Source organism: Merops nubicus, unplaced genomic scaffold, assembly GCF_000691845.1.
Source record: "Merops nubicus isolate BGI_N331 unplaced genomic scaffold, ASM69184v1 scaffold48599, whole genome shotgun sequence".
Taxonomy (NCBI): domain Eukaryota; kingdom Metazoa; phylum Chordata; class Aves; order Coraciiformes; family Meropidae; genus Merops; species Merops nubicus.
In genome coordinates, this window is record NW_008632650.1 from 6,576 (window position 1) to 26,548 (window position 19,973).

General features: G+C 41.1%; 2 protein-coding genes across 2 annotated transcripts in view; one reads left to right on the forward strand and one right to left on the reverse strand.

Annotated features, from left to right (window-relative positions):
* Positions 1 to 9,241, forward strand: part of UPB1 (ureidopropionase, beta) — a gene marked incomplete at its 5' end in the record, with an annotated part of 15,812 nt that extends 6,571 nt beyond the window's left edge. The window contains 5 exons of the mRNA XM_008947966.1: positions 2,204 to 2,373; positions 5,599 to 5,680; positions 6,528 to 6,570; positions 7,448 to 7,602; positions 9,158 to 9,241. Of these exons, the coding sequence (XP_008946214.1) occupies positions 2,204 to 2,373; positions 5,599 to 5,680; positions 6,528 to 6,570; positions 7,448 to 7,602; positions 9,158 to 9,241 (534 nt within the window). The remainder of the gene's footprint in view (positions 1 to 2,203; positions 2,374 to 5,598; positions 5,681 to 6,527; positions 6,571 to 7,447; positions 7,603 to 9,157) is intronic.
* A 3,423-nt stretch (positions 9,242 to 12,664) lies between these two features.
* GUCD1 (guanylyl cyclase domain containing 1) lies at positions 12,665 to 18,552 on the reverse strand (the record flags this gene model as incomplete). The annotated part of the gene is made up of 5 exons (XM_008947967.1): positions 12,665 to 12,950; positions 13,440 to 13,681; positions 15,302 to 15,393; positions 16,146 to 16,311; positions 18,410 to 18,552. Coding segments are annotated over 5 exons (735 nt in total), but the record flags the coding sequence as incomplete, so codon positions are not given.
* Between the last annotated feature and the right edge of the window lie 1,421 nt (positions 18,553 to 19,973).

A 19,973-nucleotide genomic window follows, 5' to 3' on the forward strand; every position in this document is an offset into this window, starting at 1 on the left:
TCATTGCTGAATCAGTGAGAACTGAATGGAAAGGGGAAAGAGAATGGTCTGTTCAGCCATGTGTGGGAGGGCATATAAATAAACAAAAATCAATCCTTCTTGAGACATCACAGTTTGTTGCTGTGGAGATGATTGTGACCTCTGGTGAGGAATAAAGAAATAAGAACTGATAAATTCCCTGAAGCAACAGCATTCTTGTTTTTCTTCTCCTATTGTAATAAATGAAAACTGAGAATAGAAGAAAAAATGGTAATATATTAAATCAGCAGAATTGTTTTGACAAAGGATTGTGTGATTGCCTACCACATGGTGCGCTCTCTACAGACATGAAAGGGGATAAAAACAGTGCCCAAGGGACTGGACAATTTCATGAGAGCTGATAAGAAACACGAGGTGTCACTTTTACTGGACATACTGAACCTCTGGTCCTTGGTTTCAGAAGATGATCTTGTATCTTTCATGCAAGCCCCTGGTTTGTTCCCCAGCTGTAACTGTGCTTGCCTTAGGCCTGGTGTGGTTCTGCTTCCTTCAGGACCTATGGCAGTGGTTGTTAGAATGGGCAGATAGTTTCAATATAAGGGAATTGTTTTACAGCACACCTTCTTAGCTGATAAGAGGCATGCCCCATTGGGTGAGGCTGGTGGATTGTGTACCTATCTTTTCTGTCTCAGCTCATCACAAAAAGATACTATTATGAAAAAGTCTGGCCACTCTGCAACTTTTGTACTCCCTTGGTATCCAGAGTCATTGTGTTAGGGATGTTGGGTGGCATGTTGCTGTCTGTTTCGCTCTGTATCTGCGGTTCTTTTGTCAATGACCTTCCATTCCCTTCTGAACCTGGTGATTTCTGAACCTGGTGATAATACCTGCTTCCACAAAGAGGCAGATTTCAGAAGTGCAATGCCTGCTGCATGAAAAAAAAAAAAAAATTACTTTGCTTGAAAACAGGTACAAATGTGTAATTTCAGTCAATACCCACTACTGCTGCTGCTTTGGGATTGCTCTATTCATCTTAACCCCTACCTTTGTGATTTTGTAAATCTCATAGCATTGCCCTCAGCCGCCTGTCTGCAGATTGAAGAGCCCTTCTGAGTGCTCCTCACAAGGCAGCTGACCTCTTCCCCTCATGGTTTTAGCTGCCTTTGCTTATTCCATCTCTACTATGCAGATCCTAGAATTGCTGAGAGTACTCAAGCCATGGACATACAGAATTCTTATAAAACCATGTTTTCTGCTACTTTTCAATACCCTTTATGCTGATGACTGAGATTTTCTTGGGCTTTTGTCTACCAGTGAGCACTAAGCAGGCAATTGTCAGTGACTCCACACATTTCCTTTTCTTTGGGAAGAACCTTTTCTATGCATTTCATTTAGAATACCTGTGACTGGTGATGGCTGTTAACAATGCCCTATCCTGCTCTTCACTAGTGCCTTTTACAGGAACCAGTGCATTTCTAATTGTTCAGAGATGTTTGATATAATAAAAGTTCACAGCATATGGTAAATGGGATGTGTAAGCCAGCAGTTGGCTCCAGTTTCTTTAAGGAGTGTTCTCTAGATTTATCCTGTGATTTTCCTGATGGTAGTTTCAAGCTTTCAGTGTGTTTAGAGCAATAGACATACAGGAAATTTAAATAACCAATCTTAGCTATACATTGCTGTTTCCTTACAGCATTCATAAAATTACTGCCTGTCATTACCTAACAGGTGAATGTAAAGGGATTCCATGTTCTTTAAACAATGTTCATCCGCTCTCTCTCTTTAATCAGAATCAAAGGACTGTGATGACTTGACAAAATTTTCTTATGTGGTGAAAGTATTGAGAGGTGCCTAAAGTTTGGCAATTTCTGGATCTCTCCTAGGCTTCTGCAGAACTTTCCAGCATTGAGAAAAGTGCTTAGGTGTAGTGTGAATGATGGGAAACAGAAAGGGGCTTGAACTTGAACTCAGCAGCCTGAGGGAGCCATTTCTTTCTATGTACCTATTACAGTGCAGCTATGTACTGAATGAAAGGTGCTGTCCTTGCTCGTGGTCTGATGACTTGAAACAGAATCATTAAGGTTGGGAAAGACCTCTAAGATCATCAAGTAATGATCTTGAAGCTAGTGATCAGAAATTGGGAAGTGTCAAAGCAACATGGGAGGTATTTATTTTCACTCTTTTAAGAAGTCTATTTGTAGTTTATTCTTTTGTTTGTTTGTAGTCTACTTACTACATGGAAGGAAATACAGGACACCCAGTGTTTCAGACACAGTTTGGAACAATCGCTGTGAATATCTGCTATGGGCGCCATCATCCTCTGAACTGGCTCATGTTTAGTATGAATGGAGCAGAGATCATCTTTAACCCTTCAGCCACTATTGGAACACTCAGGTAAAACACAAATTCAGGCCATTCTGTGCTTTCTGGATTAACTGAACTACTGAAGCCTCAAGGGCACCTTGCTGAGGTCTTGGAACCTGAGGCTTCACTTCTTTGGTTTGCCTTCATGAAGGAATTTGTGTTCTTCTCCATCTGGAGTTTTGGGCTACCAGTCTGCTTATAATCATTAATTCTCTTCCAACACTTTAGTTGTACATCTGCAGGTCTTTTGTCTCTGAGACAGTTAACCAGCATCCAGCTGGTGTTCTGGAAACTAATGAGAATTTAGTTCGATTATCCACATAATATTTTTGCTTTATAATAGGCAGTAGTATTCAGCCTTAGCTTGCCAACTTGCATCATCTACCTAGGAGCCAGTCAATATGGTATCAAACTGCAGTTTTAAGAACCAAGCTGAGAAACCTTTTCCTCAGAAACTTTTTTTTTTAAACTGTTGGCAATTTTGTGATTATCAGGCCTCCTGAACCAGTCTGAACTAGTGTAAACTGTTTCCCTTGAGATTAATCTTCTGCAGATTGACATTAATTGCACCCTACTGACTTGATTTCCTGAAAAAAAAAAAAAAAAAGAGAACCAGCTCAGTGAGCTAAGAAAATACACTTCTTAGCTAGCACATAACGATTAATTTGTGGCTTAGATCTTGAATGTTCTTTGCCTCTACGTTGTCAGCATTGGTCACATTTCTGTGTAATAACCTTTGCATGTGCTGTGCTTCCAAAGCATTGTATGGCACAGCTGTGTATTGCTTGGGATGCTGTATGGTGACGGAAAAGAACTACACTGCTTTGGGGCTGTCACGGGGGGCTTTAGCAGAAACCTTGTAAAAATGGTTTCAGAGGTTCTTCCTACCACACTTTGACAAAATCTTCATGCTTGCCTTTCATTCTCATGGACTCTGTTCCTTGCTGTATTACTTAATACTTTCAAATTCCAAATTAGACTGCTCAGAAATTGAGGTATGTGGTTTCAGAATGTGTCTGCACATCAGCTTAACACTTGATAGAACGACTGTGCTTTTTCCTTTTTCCAAATAACAATAGGCTCTGAAAAGTAATTTAGTATTGTATGGTGTTTACACATATCTGACTAAGTGATAGTAGTTTATGCATAATAATAAATATTAATATTTTAAACCCTCTTCAGCATTAAGTGGTTAGTTTTGTATGGGGAGAGGGGGAAGCCTGGCTTTGCAGAGTTCTTTGGAACAAAAACATTGCCTTTGTCAGTGAAACCCCCCTTATTTTGGCCTAGCTGAACTGTCTTTGGGTTTTGCTAGCAGGACTGTATTTCATTGTTACCAATGATACTGTAATACAAGTATAATAACCAGTAGCAGACAGAAAAAGAAGACAGACTGATGTCTTAGAATACTAAAATTTCATTCTAATTTCACTGTCACTTCAGCTGGGCTTATGTGTGTGGATTAATTGCAGAATACTTTCATTTTTGTTTCTTTCAAGTTTCAGTTTTGTAAACCTTAATGTATGAAACATTTATGCAATATAGAATTGCAAACTGGGTATACAAGGTGACGGAAGAGTTAGAAATGTTTCTAGGAGGAATACCTTTTTCATCATTTTCTATTTTTCAGGATTCACTCAGTTCCCTCTCTTTACCTGTTTAATGTAAATCTGGAGTTTTCTTTCTCTGAAACAAGGTTCAAGAATATTCATCCAATTTTTGTTGCTGGCCAGCTAGAAAATTTTGAGGACATTAAGCACTCATAATAGGGTAGAAGTGGTGAAAAACAGATTAGAGGCATACATTTTTCATACCTGCAGCCAGTTCAGATGCAGAGAAGTATGTATGTCCATGCCTGGAGAGAGCAGATAGTATGCAGTATTTTGTCATTTAAACTGTCTTTAATAGTTTTTGGTAGAAAAACCCCTTTGAAAAGGAGTGAATGAATACGCAATGCTTTGGGGGCATTTCTGTCACTACTAGAACAATACTTGTGGTGTTTGTCCACTTACAGCCCCTGAAGAGGAGAGCAAACAGCAATTACCCTGTTGTCCAGAGCACTTCAGTGGGACTCCGGGCGCTTCACACTCTCCTAATTACTGGCTTTCACTTGATTGTTTTTAAGCATATAATTTTTATTGCAGGAAGAGGACTCTTGAGGCTCATGTAAAAACTGTCCCTAGGGTTGCGTCTTGGCTATAGCCTTTTCTTCATGTCTCTCTTCTTCTGTGAAACTGTAATTTGCTGGAGCTTTTCACTACAATCGCATTTTCTTAGAAGAGCTAGCTGCCGGACTCAGAGCAATTGAGCAAAGAGGCAATAAACAAAATCCTTTCAATCAGTCCAGTAACCATCTCTTAAGATTCCTGAGCCTGACAGGGAGATTAATGAGTCAGATGCCCGCAGCCTTGTGTTGGTACTCAGAATATGGCAGGTACATGCTGTTACAGGAGTGTACAAATTGTATCACCTCTGTTTTGGAGCTCTTCAGTACTTCCAGAACTTCTATTAACTAGTCTGATCCCTGTGTATCAAACTATTTGATAAAAGAAGATTCAGTTTTAAACGACAGTCAGAATTGAAATCTCCTTTGGAAAAGAGGTAGAGGCTTGTAAAAGAGAAGGAATTTTTGTATTCCTCATTTTTCAGTTTTATATAAATTTAGTGACAGGTTTACTAGCTAGTGACTGAGAAGTTACTGGGATGCTTTTGCTAAACATGCCTTTTTTTCATCAACCCACCATGGGGAAATTACTTACTGGAAAGTTCTATGAATGTGGTTCAAATAACAAAAGTAGGAAATTTTGGTGGAAATGAATTTTTCTTTGCCTTTTATTTTTTTATTATTCCCATAATTAATTTATTTTCATTCACCGCTGCAAAAACCTCTCCTGAACAATTTTGGGAAAAAAAAGGAGGTAACTAGCATGAATCTCTTAGAGCTTGCTGCAGAATGATGTTTGGTATATTCAAAGTTAATGGAATGTAAAAGCACATGTGTAAATCCTTTGTGTAATTTGGAGAGTAAAACACTTTACACTTTAACTGCTTTGAAAATTTTGAGATGTGTTAATTTATTCAGGTTTTTTTATCAGAATTATTTGTATTTGAGCAGAATACAATTACAACGCTTGGCTGTGTCTGTGAGGAGGTATTGATTAGTCTTAGCAGCTAACTTTGACTTACTTGACAGAAAATGTGCAGTGTGAGACAGTCTAAATGTAGCTCTGAAATCTCCTCTTCTGTGTACTGCAGTGAGTCTCTGTGGCCAATTGAAGCAAGAAATGCTGCCATAGCTAATCACTGCTTTACCTGTGCCATCAACAGAGTAGGAACAGTGAGTATCTTCACTTCTTTGTTTCATTTCATAATTTGGGTATTGTAGCATGAATTAATTCAAGGTAGTGAACTGAACAGCACTAGAATTTATCGATTCCTCTACTGTATATCTACTGTATTAGCATTTATAATCTGATTTGAAGATAGATGGTGATAAAGGTAGAGAGCTGCCTTGTTGCTGGCAGCCTACTGCTTGGTTACAGCTGCTTCCTGTTCTTGAATTGCTCTCCTTCTAATAGGCACCAGCCCTTTGCTAATTCTCCTAGTTTCTGTGGTGAAATCAGTATTCTTTTAGCCAAAATGACTGAAAATGAAATATATCCTCAAGTCAATAGTACACAACTGGTTGCTCTTGTACAGATATTGCCTCTTTCCAGAAATTCTGAAATTCTATAATGAAACTGAAAACTGCACGCAATAGGTTGTTCTTGCCTTCAGATTAGTCCATATACTGCACATGAGAACTTTGATCAGGTTCCCTGCAGCATTCCAAATTTGTTCTTGCTATCATTTGAATGCATTTGCCTTCTTTTGTGATCTGCAAAGATGTGTTTGGTTAAACATCTCCTCTTTGGCCTCTTCTTGAGACTTGTGAAACTGATTCGAGGCATGTTCCCTCAAGTGTGTGAAGAACTGGCAAGGACACAGAAGGATCTTGTTTCTAGCCTACCCATCACAGAAACCAGCCCCCTCTGATGACTCTCTTCAGACAGTGCTGATTGTATGCCAGAAAAAAAATCTTAATAGATGTATATAGACTTCCATCCTTAGTATGGTAGACTAGCAAGGATTTCTTGAAAGAAATGGAATTATACTGCCACCTACAGATTCCTCTTATTTCACAGGAACACTACAAAAATGCCTTTACTTCCGGAGACGGCGGAGAAGGTACGTTCAGAAATCACACTCACTAGTTGCTAATAATTGTTAACTAGAAAGTGTGAAGAAATGGTGGATCTCCTGGAAGTGTCTATCCCACGACAGCTGTGATAGCTACTGACTGCTTTACTTAGACTGCTGGTTTGTAAGCTGGAGGGAGGAAACACTTCCTATTGAAGCTGGTGGTACCACAGTGTGTGGTCACCAAAAGTTCAAATGGAAGGTTTCTGCGTACTTTCAGATGACTGAGAGTCTGGGAGTCAGTGCCCTGTTGTAGGACCAAAAGACAGAAGTCCCCTGAATTATCCTGAGTTGTCAGTGCACTCATGGCATTTTAGGGCTAGGTGCAGCAGCTGCGTGAAGAAAGTCAGTGATACCCATTGCTTAGTGGTACAACAGACAGGGCTGATTTTTGGCACAACTTGAGAGCTGTGCAATATGAAGTAAGGTTTTTTCCATGCCTCAGATCCCAGTGTTTTCACCTCTGACCTTGTATTGAAAATTGAATAGGTGCATCTCTCTCAGCTGTTTTGGAATTATATGATTTGACAATTAGTTAAATTTTTTTAAAAAAAACCAATGAAAACAAAGTCTGTAGTTCAGAGACTTAATGGGAAAGCATGATCATGCATTATTTAAAAGGTGGTGAGTTTTCTCCTGTTAATTCAATATATGTGAAAGCTGTACTGTGCATGAAAGTGACTGTTGGTCAAAACTGGAGTTACCTTAGGATCATGCTGTGACTCTTCAGGATGTTAACTTGCTTAAAGCACAGTGAGGGAGCAACCACAAGAAACAGAGCCAGTTTTTTTGGGACACTGTATGTTAAGTTGCATACTTATTTGCAGATGGTGTTTGTTAACATGCTTTTTAAAAATGTCCTTAGCACACCATGACTTGGGCCACTTCTATGGCTCCAGCTATGTAGCTGCACCAGATGGGAGCAGGACCCCAGGACTCTCTCGCACTCAGGATGGACTCCTGGTGGTAGAGATGGATCTAAATCTTTGCAGGCAAGTCAGTGACAAATGGAATTTCAAGGTAAGCCTGCTTATAAAGAAACAAACAAGCCTTCATAATGATCTTAGAATCTTACAGTATTTAAAAGCCTTTTGTTTTAACAGTCCAGAGCTTAAATCATTGAACTAATTTAAGAGGATGTTCAGGAGTAGCCAAACTGAGAGAAACTAGGCCAATAGCTTAATGCCAAGCTTGGCCTTTGGTCCTTAAATTAGGATTGCCAGGAGCTCCAAGACTGCTTGGGGAAGTGTGTGTAAACAGCCATCTATTTTATAGAGATGTTTTTTTTGGAACCTTGTGCATTACAATATAGTGCAGTATATATCGTGCTTTGATTTCAATTTGATGTAAAAATACAAATTTTCTGTCGATTAGAAATGCCAGAGAATTCTGAGGCCCTTGTGGAGTAGAGATTTAGTGTGTTAGGAAGCACATTGGAGCGTTGCTTTTAACAGCTGAGCAGGGACATCTAACAAAAGCACTTGTATTGATAAGGGAAGTCAAACAGTGAAAGCAAACCACTGACATTTAGCTCTTTTGTATAAAATTGCGCTTTTTTTGTTGTTGTCTTCATGTGCTTTATGGTTGTGGTGTGGGTTGCTATTGTTGGTGTTTTGGCACATAAGGCACAGCTGTGGCTTCTGTTACGTGACTGGGGGTATCTCTGCTTTTCCTCTCATTTGTGGCCAAGAGAGATAGTTGTTGATATGAGGGGAATGAGGAAGTATGAAGTCACCAGTTACCCACAGCAGAAACCCCTTAATAGGAAGTAGGAACCTATTTAACCTGCTCTGTCATCTGCAATTTGCATTTAATAATGCCTAAACACACCATTAAGTAGAATGCCTATGCTGAACTTACAGCAGCAAACCAGTTAAACAAATTATTCTTGTTACACTCTGGCAAGACGGAAGTCATTGGCCCCTCTTGGAGGCATTGTTGTAGACTGTGCACTTCAGAAGAGGAGGAGAGCACTCCAGAAAGGGCTGTATTTCAGCCCCCTAGCTTACTGTGTCGCCCAAAGCAGTGATAAGATTTCACATTACTAATGGATAAAGTAAGAGCAACCCAAATACCATTAGTGGCACATACGCAAACTTAGTGCTGGCAGCAGGGTTCATCAGTTGTCAAGGAGATAATAGGAAGACTTAATGACAGATACACTCCTTTGCCTTGATGGACATAACCTGGAATGTGGTTGATGTGTAAGAAAGTAAATCCACCTTTCACGTTCACTTTCCGAAAGAGCCTTCAGTAATTAGTCAGCAGACACGACTGTCAGTGAGGGAGAGCTGCAAAGCAGGAAGGGTGTTCATTTTAAAGTTTTACTTTTTAGAGTGGAAATGAGCTCCTGCGCTTTTTTGGGTAGAAGTAGAGTTTTAGGCAACAATGTGTGTTCTTTTATAAACGTGTTAGTTTGTGCTGAGGCACTGGCAGTCTTGCATCTTAAGGGAATGATGATTTTACTGTTTGAGGCAATTAAATGTCATCGGAAAAAATGGTGGCCATGAATATTTCCTAATGAAGTACTTCCATAGCTCCCTTAAGGAACTGCAGCTTTGATTTTCTTTTCCAGATGACTGGTAGATACGAAATGTATGCAGACAAGCTCACCGAAGCGGTCCAGCCTTATTTTATACCCAATATCATTAAAGAGTAAGAGAGATCTAATGAGATGCTTCTCGTTACAGTTCAATGTTACGTCACAAGTTAAAGTCTTGTTGGATGATAGCTTTACTGTGGATTATAAGTTATTCTTTTCATGTTGCATTTAAATTTCCTGTAACCAGCTTTTAAGTAACAGGATTCAAAACTGTTAAGTAAAGCAATTGAAAAAATGGCTTCTTGTGCATTTGTCATTTATACTGACTCCAAACTTTTGTTCCTTACTAGAGATAGACCTAGTGGGAATACATTCATAAATGACGGTGAAATATATTCAGTACTGTATACGGTGATATAGCTTGATGGAGATAATGAGTTCAGAGGACATAAACATATTTATGTAAGCTTTGCAGTTGGTCTCTATTTACTTCTGCTTTCTAGTTTTTACCCTCTACTCAAATGGATAATTCAGGAAGAAGAGAGCCATAAATTAGTTTTATCTTTTTTTGTTTGGTTTGGTTTGGTTTTTTAAAATCACAAACTACTTGATGCAGTTCTCTTATTGCTAAGTAATGCCCCAGATAATGCCTAGTTGTAGCACAGCTGGACCAATGTCTTTGAGGGGCTTCTTCAAGGTGCAATAGTGCTGCAGGTGGATGCTTTTAATGCCTTCAGAAGCTCAGTGCTGTGTTGTCAGGCAAAAATAGCAGCAGTGGCTGAAGCACAGGCAAGGCTGCTGTAGTTGTGTAATTTTCATTGTGAACAGAAAGCCATGGAGATGCTATTAGGGAAGATGATACTTCCCTGGAGCTGCACTCCAGTAGGATACTCAGTGATTGTGGAGTACACAAAACAGCTGTTGAATACAGATAATAACAAAATACATGTGCTATTCTCAGCTACTTGTGTATATTGACATTTGGTTTGCAAGATTCAGGTGGTGCAGTAGGTGTTCAGGAGGTGCAGAATGAATACAGTTTCCAGCCTAGCAACTATGAAGTTACAGCTCAAATAAGTATTTGAACTCCTGTTTCAGCTGAGCCATTTCCAGTTAAGTACAGAACACATCCTCTAAAGATTTTCCAACATTTTTCATAATCTAGTTAATAAATGCACCTGCTATATTATGTTACAGGGTTATCTGTGACTTTACACCTTTATTGAGAATGGCTTAATTACAAATAAAAATATATTTATGTATAAAATCCCTGCATGTAAAATACCCCTTCCTTTGCTATTGACATCATGAAGGAAACAGTGACAGAACTTTTCAGAATGAGTATTTATCTTGATAGACAATCTTGTAATGGGAAACAAAGTTTTAGAAAATGCAGATGTTCTGAATGCTTGTGCAGTGAGCTGAATTTATGTCATATAAATACTCAGGTCTTTTCATTTGGCTTCTCCTTCCTTGTGTTTTCATCTCTCATAGCTATCTTCCATTTGGTGGCTGTAAGTGATCCTTTAGCAACGGTGGAGCTCTCATTTTGTCTCTATTAGGCTTTGTTACTTTATCTTGCAGTTTTGTTCAAGTATTTAAACCCTGGGTACCAAACATTTAATAGTCAATATTGTTAGACCTATCTGTGCACTTCAGAACACTTTGCATGTCCTTAAGTTCGTTTCATGAGATTTGCAGTTGGATAACTAAACCAGTAAGAGGCTAAATGTCAACTACAAGCCTTTTATAAGAATTGGTTTTATTTAGCTAACCAAGCCTGCTCTAAGATAGATCCTGTGGCAGTTTAGTGGTATTGAATGAACTACCTACCTGAAAATGCATGGGTTAAGGAAGTACTCTATCAACCTGTAGTTTACACACCTGTTAATTAGTAACATAGCTAACACAATCTCTCTAAATCAAACATCATGAATTTGGCCTTGGACACAAAAATCCCCAGATCAGTGGTAGCCTTCTGGTGACTTACTTTGGAGGAGTCTGAAGGCGTTATCTGTAACAGATTTTGTAGCTTTTTTTGGGGATTCTGCTGATGGCACTAGTGTACTGGTTCTGCTGCTCACAAATTGCAGCCTCGTCTTTACTCATTTTGGAAATGTAAGTGCAAGATCGTATTCCAGGTTCACCAATGATAAGCTAAATCTGTTACACTGAAAATTTCTTGACACATACTTTTTGTCTGGAACTTCTTAAAGACTGCTGCATTTTAAATGTCTGTTTACTGTCTTCCAGCCTTTAACAAAGGAGCACTCTTGATCCTACTAAGCCTACTTACTGAACACTTTCCAGATGCTTTTCAGTAAGTCAAGAACTGATAGAAGAAAACGTTTTCTCTTAGGAAAAAATTTTACTGTGCTGAAAGTAGATTCCTATTTATTATTTCTACCACCAAATAACATTGTTCTTTTACTGGTTTACTTCAAGATAGGTAGAACTGGAGATCAGTACTTATAAGAGATTGTAATGGATCGATCTAAAATAGGTGGCCTTTTCTTAGACTTCACAATGCTCCTCAGCAAAGTAATTAAACCCAAGTAATACATGAAAGGATTATAAATGGGCTTCTAACAATTTCACTTGATAATGTCTGAATACTGTCACTCTAGCTTAATCCAAATTCAGCTGTAGTATAAGAGCTACAAAATATGCCTTTTTACTTGTAACAGAGACATTTGTATCCCTCATTTCTTTAATGGACTTCAGCTCTTCTTATGTTGCTGAACTAATACCAATAGCAATATTTGCCTCAATTTCAGCATTTTAGTTACAATCCAGTATATGCTGTCAGATATTTACAATTTACAAAAAAAACGTATACCATTAGTGTAGATTATTATTTTCTGTATCTCCTTAACAAGTTTGAAGTTCATATTTAGAATGGATTCTGCAGGAATTGGCACATAGGGGTGGCCTAATGTTTGGAGGCGTTTGAAAAGAGCAGTAAAGACTTCTAGGTACAAATAAAGTATCTTCACTTAAAACTTTTTGGGCAATACAGAGCTCTGAACAGTCATCCTAGAGGATTCAGCCAAAGAGATTGAGTCTGTAGTACAAGGGAACAATAACTGCGATTCAAAATGAAATGCAGTGGCATGAATGCTAAATCTGTAGAAGATGAGGGAAGTTTCCTTGAGTGAATGTTTCATTCCTACAATGCAGACAATACTAATGAGCTAGCAAGGCATTTTTTGATATTTCAGAGTGGTTGAAGTTAGTATTTTTTCCTTCCATAATACCCTGCTGAACTGAACCTTAATACCTGGCATTTAGGATGAAGATCAGCCCTTGATACTTTGACAGAAAGAGAAACAGGTGTTTTCTATTATTTTTCCTGGTTTTGTTTCTGTAAACCTATGCATCTATTACCAAGCGTTACAAGTTCCTAAATTTGGTGCTTTTCTCTCACATGTTTAATCTGAAAATAAGCTCAAAGTGAACAGGGTCTGGGCCTGTTTTAAAACTGCTGTCAAATGTGCAATGGTGAAAATGAGAAGAAAAAAAAAAAAAAAAACACATGAAAAAATGAGACGTACATTGCAAAAAAAAAGGTAAAGACAGCATTGCAATATTGTCCTACCAATGTCTATAAAGCCTCCCTTGTTTAAGATCCCACTGCAGTTCAGGAGCAAGGTCTCTGCAGGGGAGTCCTGAGACAAGCAGCCAGCTGCCCACAGGCTGCACAGGAAAAGGACCACAGGTAGCAGGTGTGGGTGTCAGCTGTCTGTGTAGATGAACAGAATATCTTCATCAGTGCCATAACTTGTCCTGGCTTCCTCAAAGTTACTGATGCTGGTGCAGCATGTTCCTGTCAGGAAGGAAGAGGAACAAAATGTTAGTAGAAATTCAGAAGAATATGCCTGTCAAAGGCCCTTACACTGGGTCTAGCAGCCTCTGCAAAGCAAAGTAACTAGCACACAAACTGACCCATCAGCTTAGGTTACAGCTTGACTCAGCTCTGAGCACCTCAGAGGCAATGTCACTGAAGTAGTGCTGTGAATAGATACTAAACTGGCCACCCTGCTACATTCTGCACATAGGAACAGTTCAGCACCTCTCACTAACCCATCTGAAAGCCAAAGAACTTCGCTAGATTCTGTATCGAGTAAATGGCTTGGGTAAATCCCAGGACAAAATGCAGCACTGATTCAATTAATATGGTAAGAGCCCTTCTGAGAAATGGGTTAGTGACACCTGAAATAGGTGCACACCGTTAGGGAAGTGCAGCTGTGGCTCTGTGTTACAGACGTGTCAGTGATGTGGCTGAGAATCCACCCAGAAGGGACAGGCTACTCACGGTCAGCATAGGCAGGGTTGTTGTAGTAAATACTCCCTGAGGCTTTGTTGTAGCCACATAACACAATGAAGTGGCCCTGGTAGTCGGGATTCCTGCAGAAGCACTTCTGCCCAATGGGGAGGAAGCAGCAGTATTTGACAGGACTGGAGCAAAGGTCACACAAGAGCAGGACTGCATTCACTAGGACAATGGCTACGTGACCTTGAGACAGGTGGTTTTGGATGTCTTGAACAGTTACTGTGCTGCAGAAAAAAAACAGACATGCTTATTAACAAGCTTAAGAAAGAGACTGGTGTATAATGAAGTGATGATGGACAGTACTGGCGACATGCAGCTGATGTGGCTGTCTTTCTATCACAGGTACAGCTTTTTGCTGTTAAACCATGCAAGCTTTGCTCTAAACAAAGCCTGTGTCATTCACAGCCTTTTGAGCTCATTGCTGCTACTGAAATGCAGAGCAACAGCTCTGGATTCTGTAGTAATTTAAATCTCAGAATGTGTCAGATGCCCCAGAAAAGAGTATTAAAATAGCTGGCAACTCATTCAGCAGCTTGAGAGATTGTTATTGTGGGGAAATCATAAGTGAAGTGTTCTCCCCTGCTTTTAGAACAGCTTACTTCTAAAGCACCGAATTGGTTAAAGACTGTATAATGGCCAACCAGCCTAAGATGTCCCCAAATTTGCCTGTCGCACAGGAATGTGTTTCTCCTAGTTGCAATTCTGGACTAGCTGGTGCTCTTAAGACTTTATTTCTACAGTACCTCCCACAGAGAATGAGTATTAACCAAACCAGCCATAATGTCATCTGCTCAAAGCGGTCCTTCACCAAAGCAGATGGTGCCTTCCACGTGCATTAGAAGCTCATCCCTTGGATACACTCCAGATGTCGAGGCTGTGTGTACTACCTGACTGAACTCGGGTGCTTTCTGACCTTTCCAGTGTTGTTTCTCCTCTTTGATGCCCCAGCCTCAGTCCTGCACAGGTAGATGTGCCCTTTGTCCCTGCCTTGATCAAGGCCATGCTCTTAAGGTTGCTAAAGCAAGATGGACTGACTGTCCCTTCTGTCCTGTCACAGCTCTAGTTAAACAGAGGGTGCCATACAGACCACATGTATATTAAAAAGGATACTTACTAAGTCTGCTAAATGAAAGTTGCATTCCAACATTCAAATACTGTTGTGGCTGCCCTGTACCCTCTCTTCTTACTCCTTAAGAATCATTTACCCCACTTGGTCAGCAGCAATCCAAATCCAACTGCACTATAAAAAGGCATGCAGTTCAAGTTGAACATGGACACTTGGTTATTTTCCCTGTAGAATATTGCTGTCAGTCAGGAAACAATGCTGCAGGTTTTCTCCCTCTCCTGGGTTTGCAGTTCTTTCATAGGGGTTCCTTATTTCATCCTTCCTTTGGCAAAAACTCATATGCTAGGTTTTTATTTGTGCCTCTGTCTAGGAACAGAGAGCTATGTTTGTATAGCTCTGGGGACAATGGGTTATGTGTCCAGGTAGCACTCTCAATTCCAGCCATGGCCAATGAGAATGCTGTAGGCACTCCCTGCTGAGTCATTTTAATGGATAATCAAATCCTAAACATACACAATAGTCAACTCCTGTCAGTATTTCCAAATCACTTATTCTGTGTCATGACTGTTTTTCCTCAAACTTCATTATTAATTCTTGATGTCCACTTTTTTTGTCTTTTACGACAGATAGAGTAGAAAGACTCTGTAATTTAAAAAAAAAAAAATAAAAAAGGCTCAGGGTTTGATTTCAGTCTCTTTCACCAGTTTAGCTAGGTGACTTCGAGAAAAACATGAGGCCCACAGCATCTCCAAAAGGAAAGGAAAGAAAACAAGCTTACCACTTCTCCACCAGCACCTTGCAGGCTTTGGCTTGTGCAAAGAGCTGATTCACTCGATTCTCTTCTGTGTCAAAGTGCTTCCTGTAAAATGACTGTGGAGATAACAGAAGTTATGAACTGGAATGATGTTTACTGTAGGTAATCCACCACTTACAATCCCTGCTAGCAAGGGCCTGCTTAAGTTGGAGATCTGGCTATGGGATAAGAAATCTCTCCCTTAGTTCACTGGTAACAGGATAAGGATTTCTGCTCTAAATGGTAAGTATAAATTAATTCCTGGTCAGTTACTGTTGTAATTTCCATACAGTGGCTATTCAGCTGCCTACATGAAAGAAGCCTGTTGGGTTCTTACTGGGCAGGAGCTTGCACTGGAAAAGCCATCACTACTACAGGCCCGCCCTGGGCCCCTTGCTGGCATCCTTGAAGAGGCCAAGCTCTCGATGGACATGGAGGCCGAGTTCCCCTCTCACCTCTAGAGGTGGTTCTTCCAGGTCAGGGCTGAGGCACGGTGGTGGGGAAAGTGTGGAAGCTAGCACTGCTGCTGCCCAGGCTGTACCTGTTCTGTAGATAAATAGAGGGCTTCAGTTGCCAAGGCTGTCAAATAGGCTGGAACCTTTCATGAGCACTACATGAAAACTTTTCAAAAAATTCATGTTATGGAATCAAAGATGTAAAATATGTGGGATCATACCTAGCCTCGCCTTTGGAACTGATTTGTGCCAGTTTTGGCAACAGGCAAACCTTGTTCACAGGTACCGTGGTTAATTTTCAGTAACACAGCAGAGCTTTTCTAGCATGTCACACAGGGCTTATCTGCTGGCTCCCAGGAGATAAGAATACTAACCTGATTTTTGTAGCCCTTGTCCACTCCAAGCGTCTGGGTGCAAAATTTATGCTTGACACCAAAGTGCCGCATTAGGTAGGCCAGGTCAATAGTCCAGATACTCTTTGTTAACTGGAGTTCCTGAATGGCTTTCTGAAATTCATCATTGTCCAAATGATTCAGGTACCTATGGTGTTAGGAAAGGCAGGGGAAGGGAAGCACAGATCTTAGGAGAAGCAAATTGTGTGCTGTAGCCCAAGCCTCCACATCACAGGACGTAAAAACCCAAACAGCAGGCTTGGCTAAGAAATAACAAAACACCCAACCCACAAAGGAGCCACAAATTTAAGGGAAGGAAAGGGAGGAGGGAATATTTAACTGGAATTATTGCTGACTTTTTAAAAATTGGAAATGTATGGGTGTCTTGACTGTTTAATAGTGCTGGAAGTGTACAGGTGCTGTACAATAGGCAAGCTATACTGAGCAAGTATAGAACTCTGTCCTGAAGGGCTTACAGTCTAAAGGTACAAGCATTAGAGCAAACACAGAAGTGTTAAAGACTAAACCTTGCTTCACGCAGTAGATGGATTTCAAAAGGAGGAAGTGTAAAGGAAATCAGTACACATTCAGAGGAAGCTTGTCTCGGGCACTGATGGCACAAAAGGCAATAAAGGGAAGATGAAGTCAGGAGGAAGCTTAGCACAGGTTGCAAAGGGGTGGGGTGAGGCAGTTACAGAGAGTTTTGGAAGTCAGAAAACAAATGGGCAGAAAATGGAAAAAAAGAAAAAAAAAAAAGGACTGGAACCTAGAATGCAGGGCAAAGTAGGTCAGACTGGCAGGGTGAGAAGATTAATCTTGGAAGCTGAGTTTTGGGCAGACTGGAACAGCAGAAAGGTAAAGGGGATAAAAAGGCAGAGGTTACAGTAGTCAAGATGGGAAATTACCAGCACACGGACTAACGTCTTGGCAGAAGGGATGGAGAGAAATGAAAATCTTCTGCTTCATAGCTACTAAGTGGACATCTAAATAGGTATTTCTCCTGCACCTAAGCTCATGTTCCTCTGTGGAAGGAAAGAGGAGTTCAGCAGTACAGCTACTAGTTCATAAAAAAGAAAAACCAAACCAAACCAAAACCACCCCGAAGGGCAGTACAGTGCATTGTTCTGAAGCTGAAACTACTGCTGCAATAAAAACAGTCATCCCACCAACCAGGACTCAGCAGGACAGAGGCAGCCCAAACTCAGAAGCTGGGATACACCTACCCATCGCTTCAAATCCCAGACTGGAACTGGGTGAATCGCTGTGCTAAGGATCAGTTCTGAACTAAAACCACAGGGAAGAGGGATAACGTTTCACCAGTGTACACATGCCAACCTGCAAAGTTCTTACACCCGATCAGGTATTTTGCATCTGTCAAAACAGTCAATTACTCAGAAGTGTCTGAAGCTCATCTTATTTTGTCTTCCCTTGCTGCTGCTGGAGAGCTGTGCCAGACCAAATGTAATGGTTTGAAACCTGCTGCTCCTGGTGGGTAGAGATCTGAAATCTAAAACCAGGAGCGAGCCTGAATGAAAGGGGCATAGACCTGTTCTATTCCCTCTCCCCTCTTCCTGTCTTCGGGCCTTCCTGCTGGGATCTATAAAAAGGGAGAGGAGACACAGCTCTCCCTCTCCCTCTTATCCTCTCTGCTGGGGTCCTGGCCACAGACACGCTGCTCTGCTGCTGTTTGTGGTTCCCTGTGCTGCACGTGGCCGTGGCCATCTTGGGACCTGGGCCTGATCTACAGACTCATTCCCTGCCTCCATCCACATCCAAGGATTGTGCATCCAGCTTCAATCCACCTCAATCCAGTGAGATCCAGCACCGGGGAGCCTCAGCACAGCATTTGGGGTTTGTATTTTTGGAAGTTTAACCTTCCTTGATATGTTGTTAGTATAACCCCTTTACCCTGTTAAACCCCTACCCTTCTTCCTTTCTGTTCCCTGTTAAATAATATATTTCATTCTGTTAACTTTTCAATCAGTGCAAAGCTTTCATTACCCCTGCCTTCCTTTGTTTACCTCTCTACCTGGGAGAACTAAGGGATAAGGGAGGTGGGACACAATTCTGCCTTCTAACCGGGACACCCAAGCAGCAGCAGTTCTCCAAGGGTGCCAGAGAATACGTGCCCTAGTAAGACTAACACTGCTGCCTCAACACACCTCTCCTCCCGGGAGGCTGCTTCCCGCTACCTTTCTCCCACGGGATGGGATTTCCCCCCCTTTCCAGCCAGAAGAGTCACTTACTGGAGCACCATCCTGGAGCAGGCGAGCCCGCAGTCCCAGTGGTACAGCTGCTGAATGACGGGCACCTTCAGCTGGACGCAGTCAGCTGCGGAGGAAACGGCCCCATGAGTCCCGGGCGGAAGCTGTGGCTCCGTGCAGCAGTGCTTTCCCAACCCTCAGCACCAGCAGCCAGCTTGTCCTCGCCACTGCACTGGCAGAAACTGAACGTATTTTACTTTATTGGGCTGCCAAGTATTTTTCCTTTGTTAGGGGAATGTAGCTTTGGTACTTCTGTACAGTCTCTCGTACTCTTTTATTGCTCCATACCCGGATCACTCTCCCCTGTGTTCCAACCTCTTTTCCCTGAAAGTGGCATTTTATTCTTTTTGGTGGGGTGCCATATCCACCAGCCCCTAACTGTGAAACCATATCCCCTCCTAAATAATCCAGGTACGGCACAGGCATTCATTCTGTCCCTTGCATCTGGAGGTGCTTCTGTGCCACAAAAGGAGTCAAACCAAACTGAGAAAACAGATAGAACCAAGATCTGGTTTCTTACAAGCCCTCCACGTTTAAACCTTTCTACAGATGTCTCTTTCCTCAGGGACTCTCATTTATGTAATTTTAGATTACCAAAGGTCACAAATGGCACCAGTTGGCTTTCTGCACTAACTCCCTTAACAAAGGGAGCAGGAAAACGAATAATCTCTACCAAAAGGTCCCAGGACACAAGTAACTTCATCCCTCTGCCTTTTCTGTTTTTATAGAGTTGGCAAGGTGGTGGTTTACGTTTCAGAAACACCCTTACCATTGGGAGGACTTGAGGACTTCTGTTATTGCTACCTCAGCGTCACTCAAAGTGAGTTAACAATAAAGGGCTTTTCTCAATAACCTTTGATTTAGTGAAGACCTTTGAAAAGTTTTGTTAGTGTCAACTGCATTTTGAGATGGGAACAAAAATGCATTTGACATGTGGACTGGTCTAGTTTTGATGTAATTTTATTTATAAAACTTTAGATAGTGTTGTTTGTAAACTTGTATTATTTTAACAAAGTTCCAACCTACTGTAGGGACAAGCCAATACAGATATTCTGGACTCTTTCTTTTCCAAATATTATTTCATAGTTGTGCCACTGTTTCATCATGACTTTGAAGACTGGCATACCCATTGGTATAGGCAATCTTTTTATCTCACCAAGATTAAGGTGCTCCCAAATTTCCTAAAGAAAAAATGAAAACCCACTCCCCAGATTCTCCTCAAACCATGATCTCCAAGTACTTTGTCATTTTTTCCTGGCATGTTCTGACTCTGTCCCCTTTTTGTTAATACCCAGGGCCCCTGTCAAGTCCCAGGGTTAACTGCAGAGGTGCGTGTTTCCTGCATGAAGGCTTCGAAGGGTAAGGACGTTACTTTTCTTGGGCGTTCAGCTTCCAGTCATCCTGTTTCCTAACACACCCAGACTTGTCAGGCGATGATGACTGCCAGCTGTCCCGAGATAAAGCACTGGCCGGTGTACGCTGTGGCTGTAAACAGCACTGACAGCACCGCTCCCCCAGCTCACGCACGGAGCCACTAATAACGCAT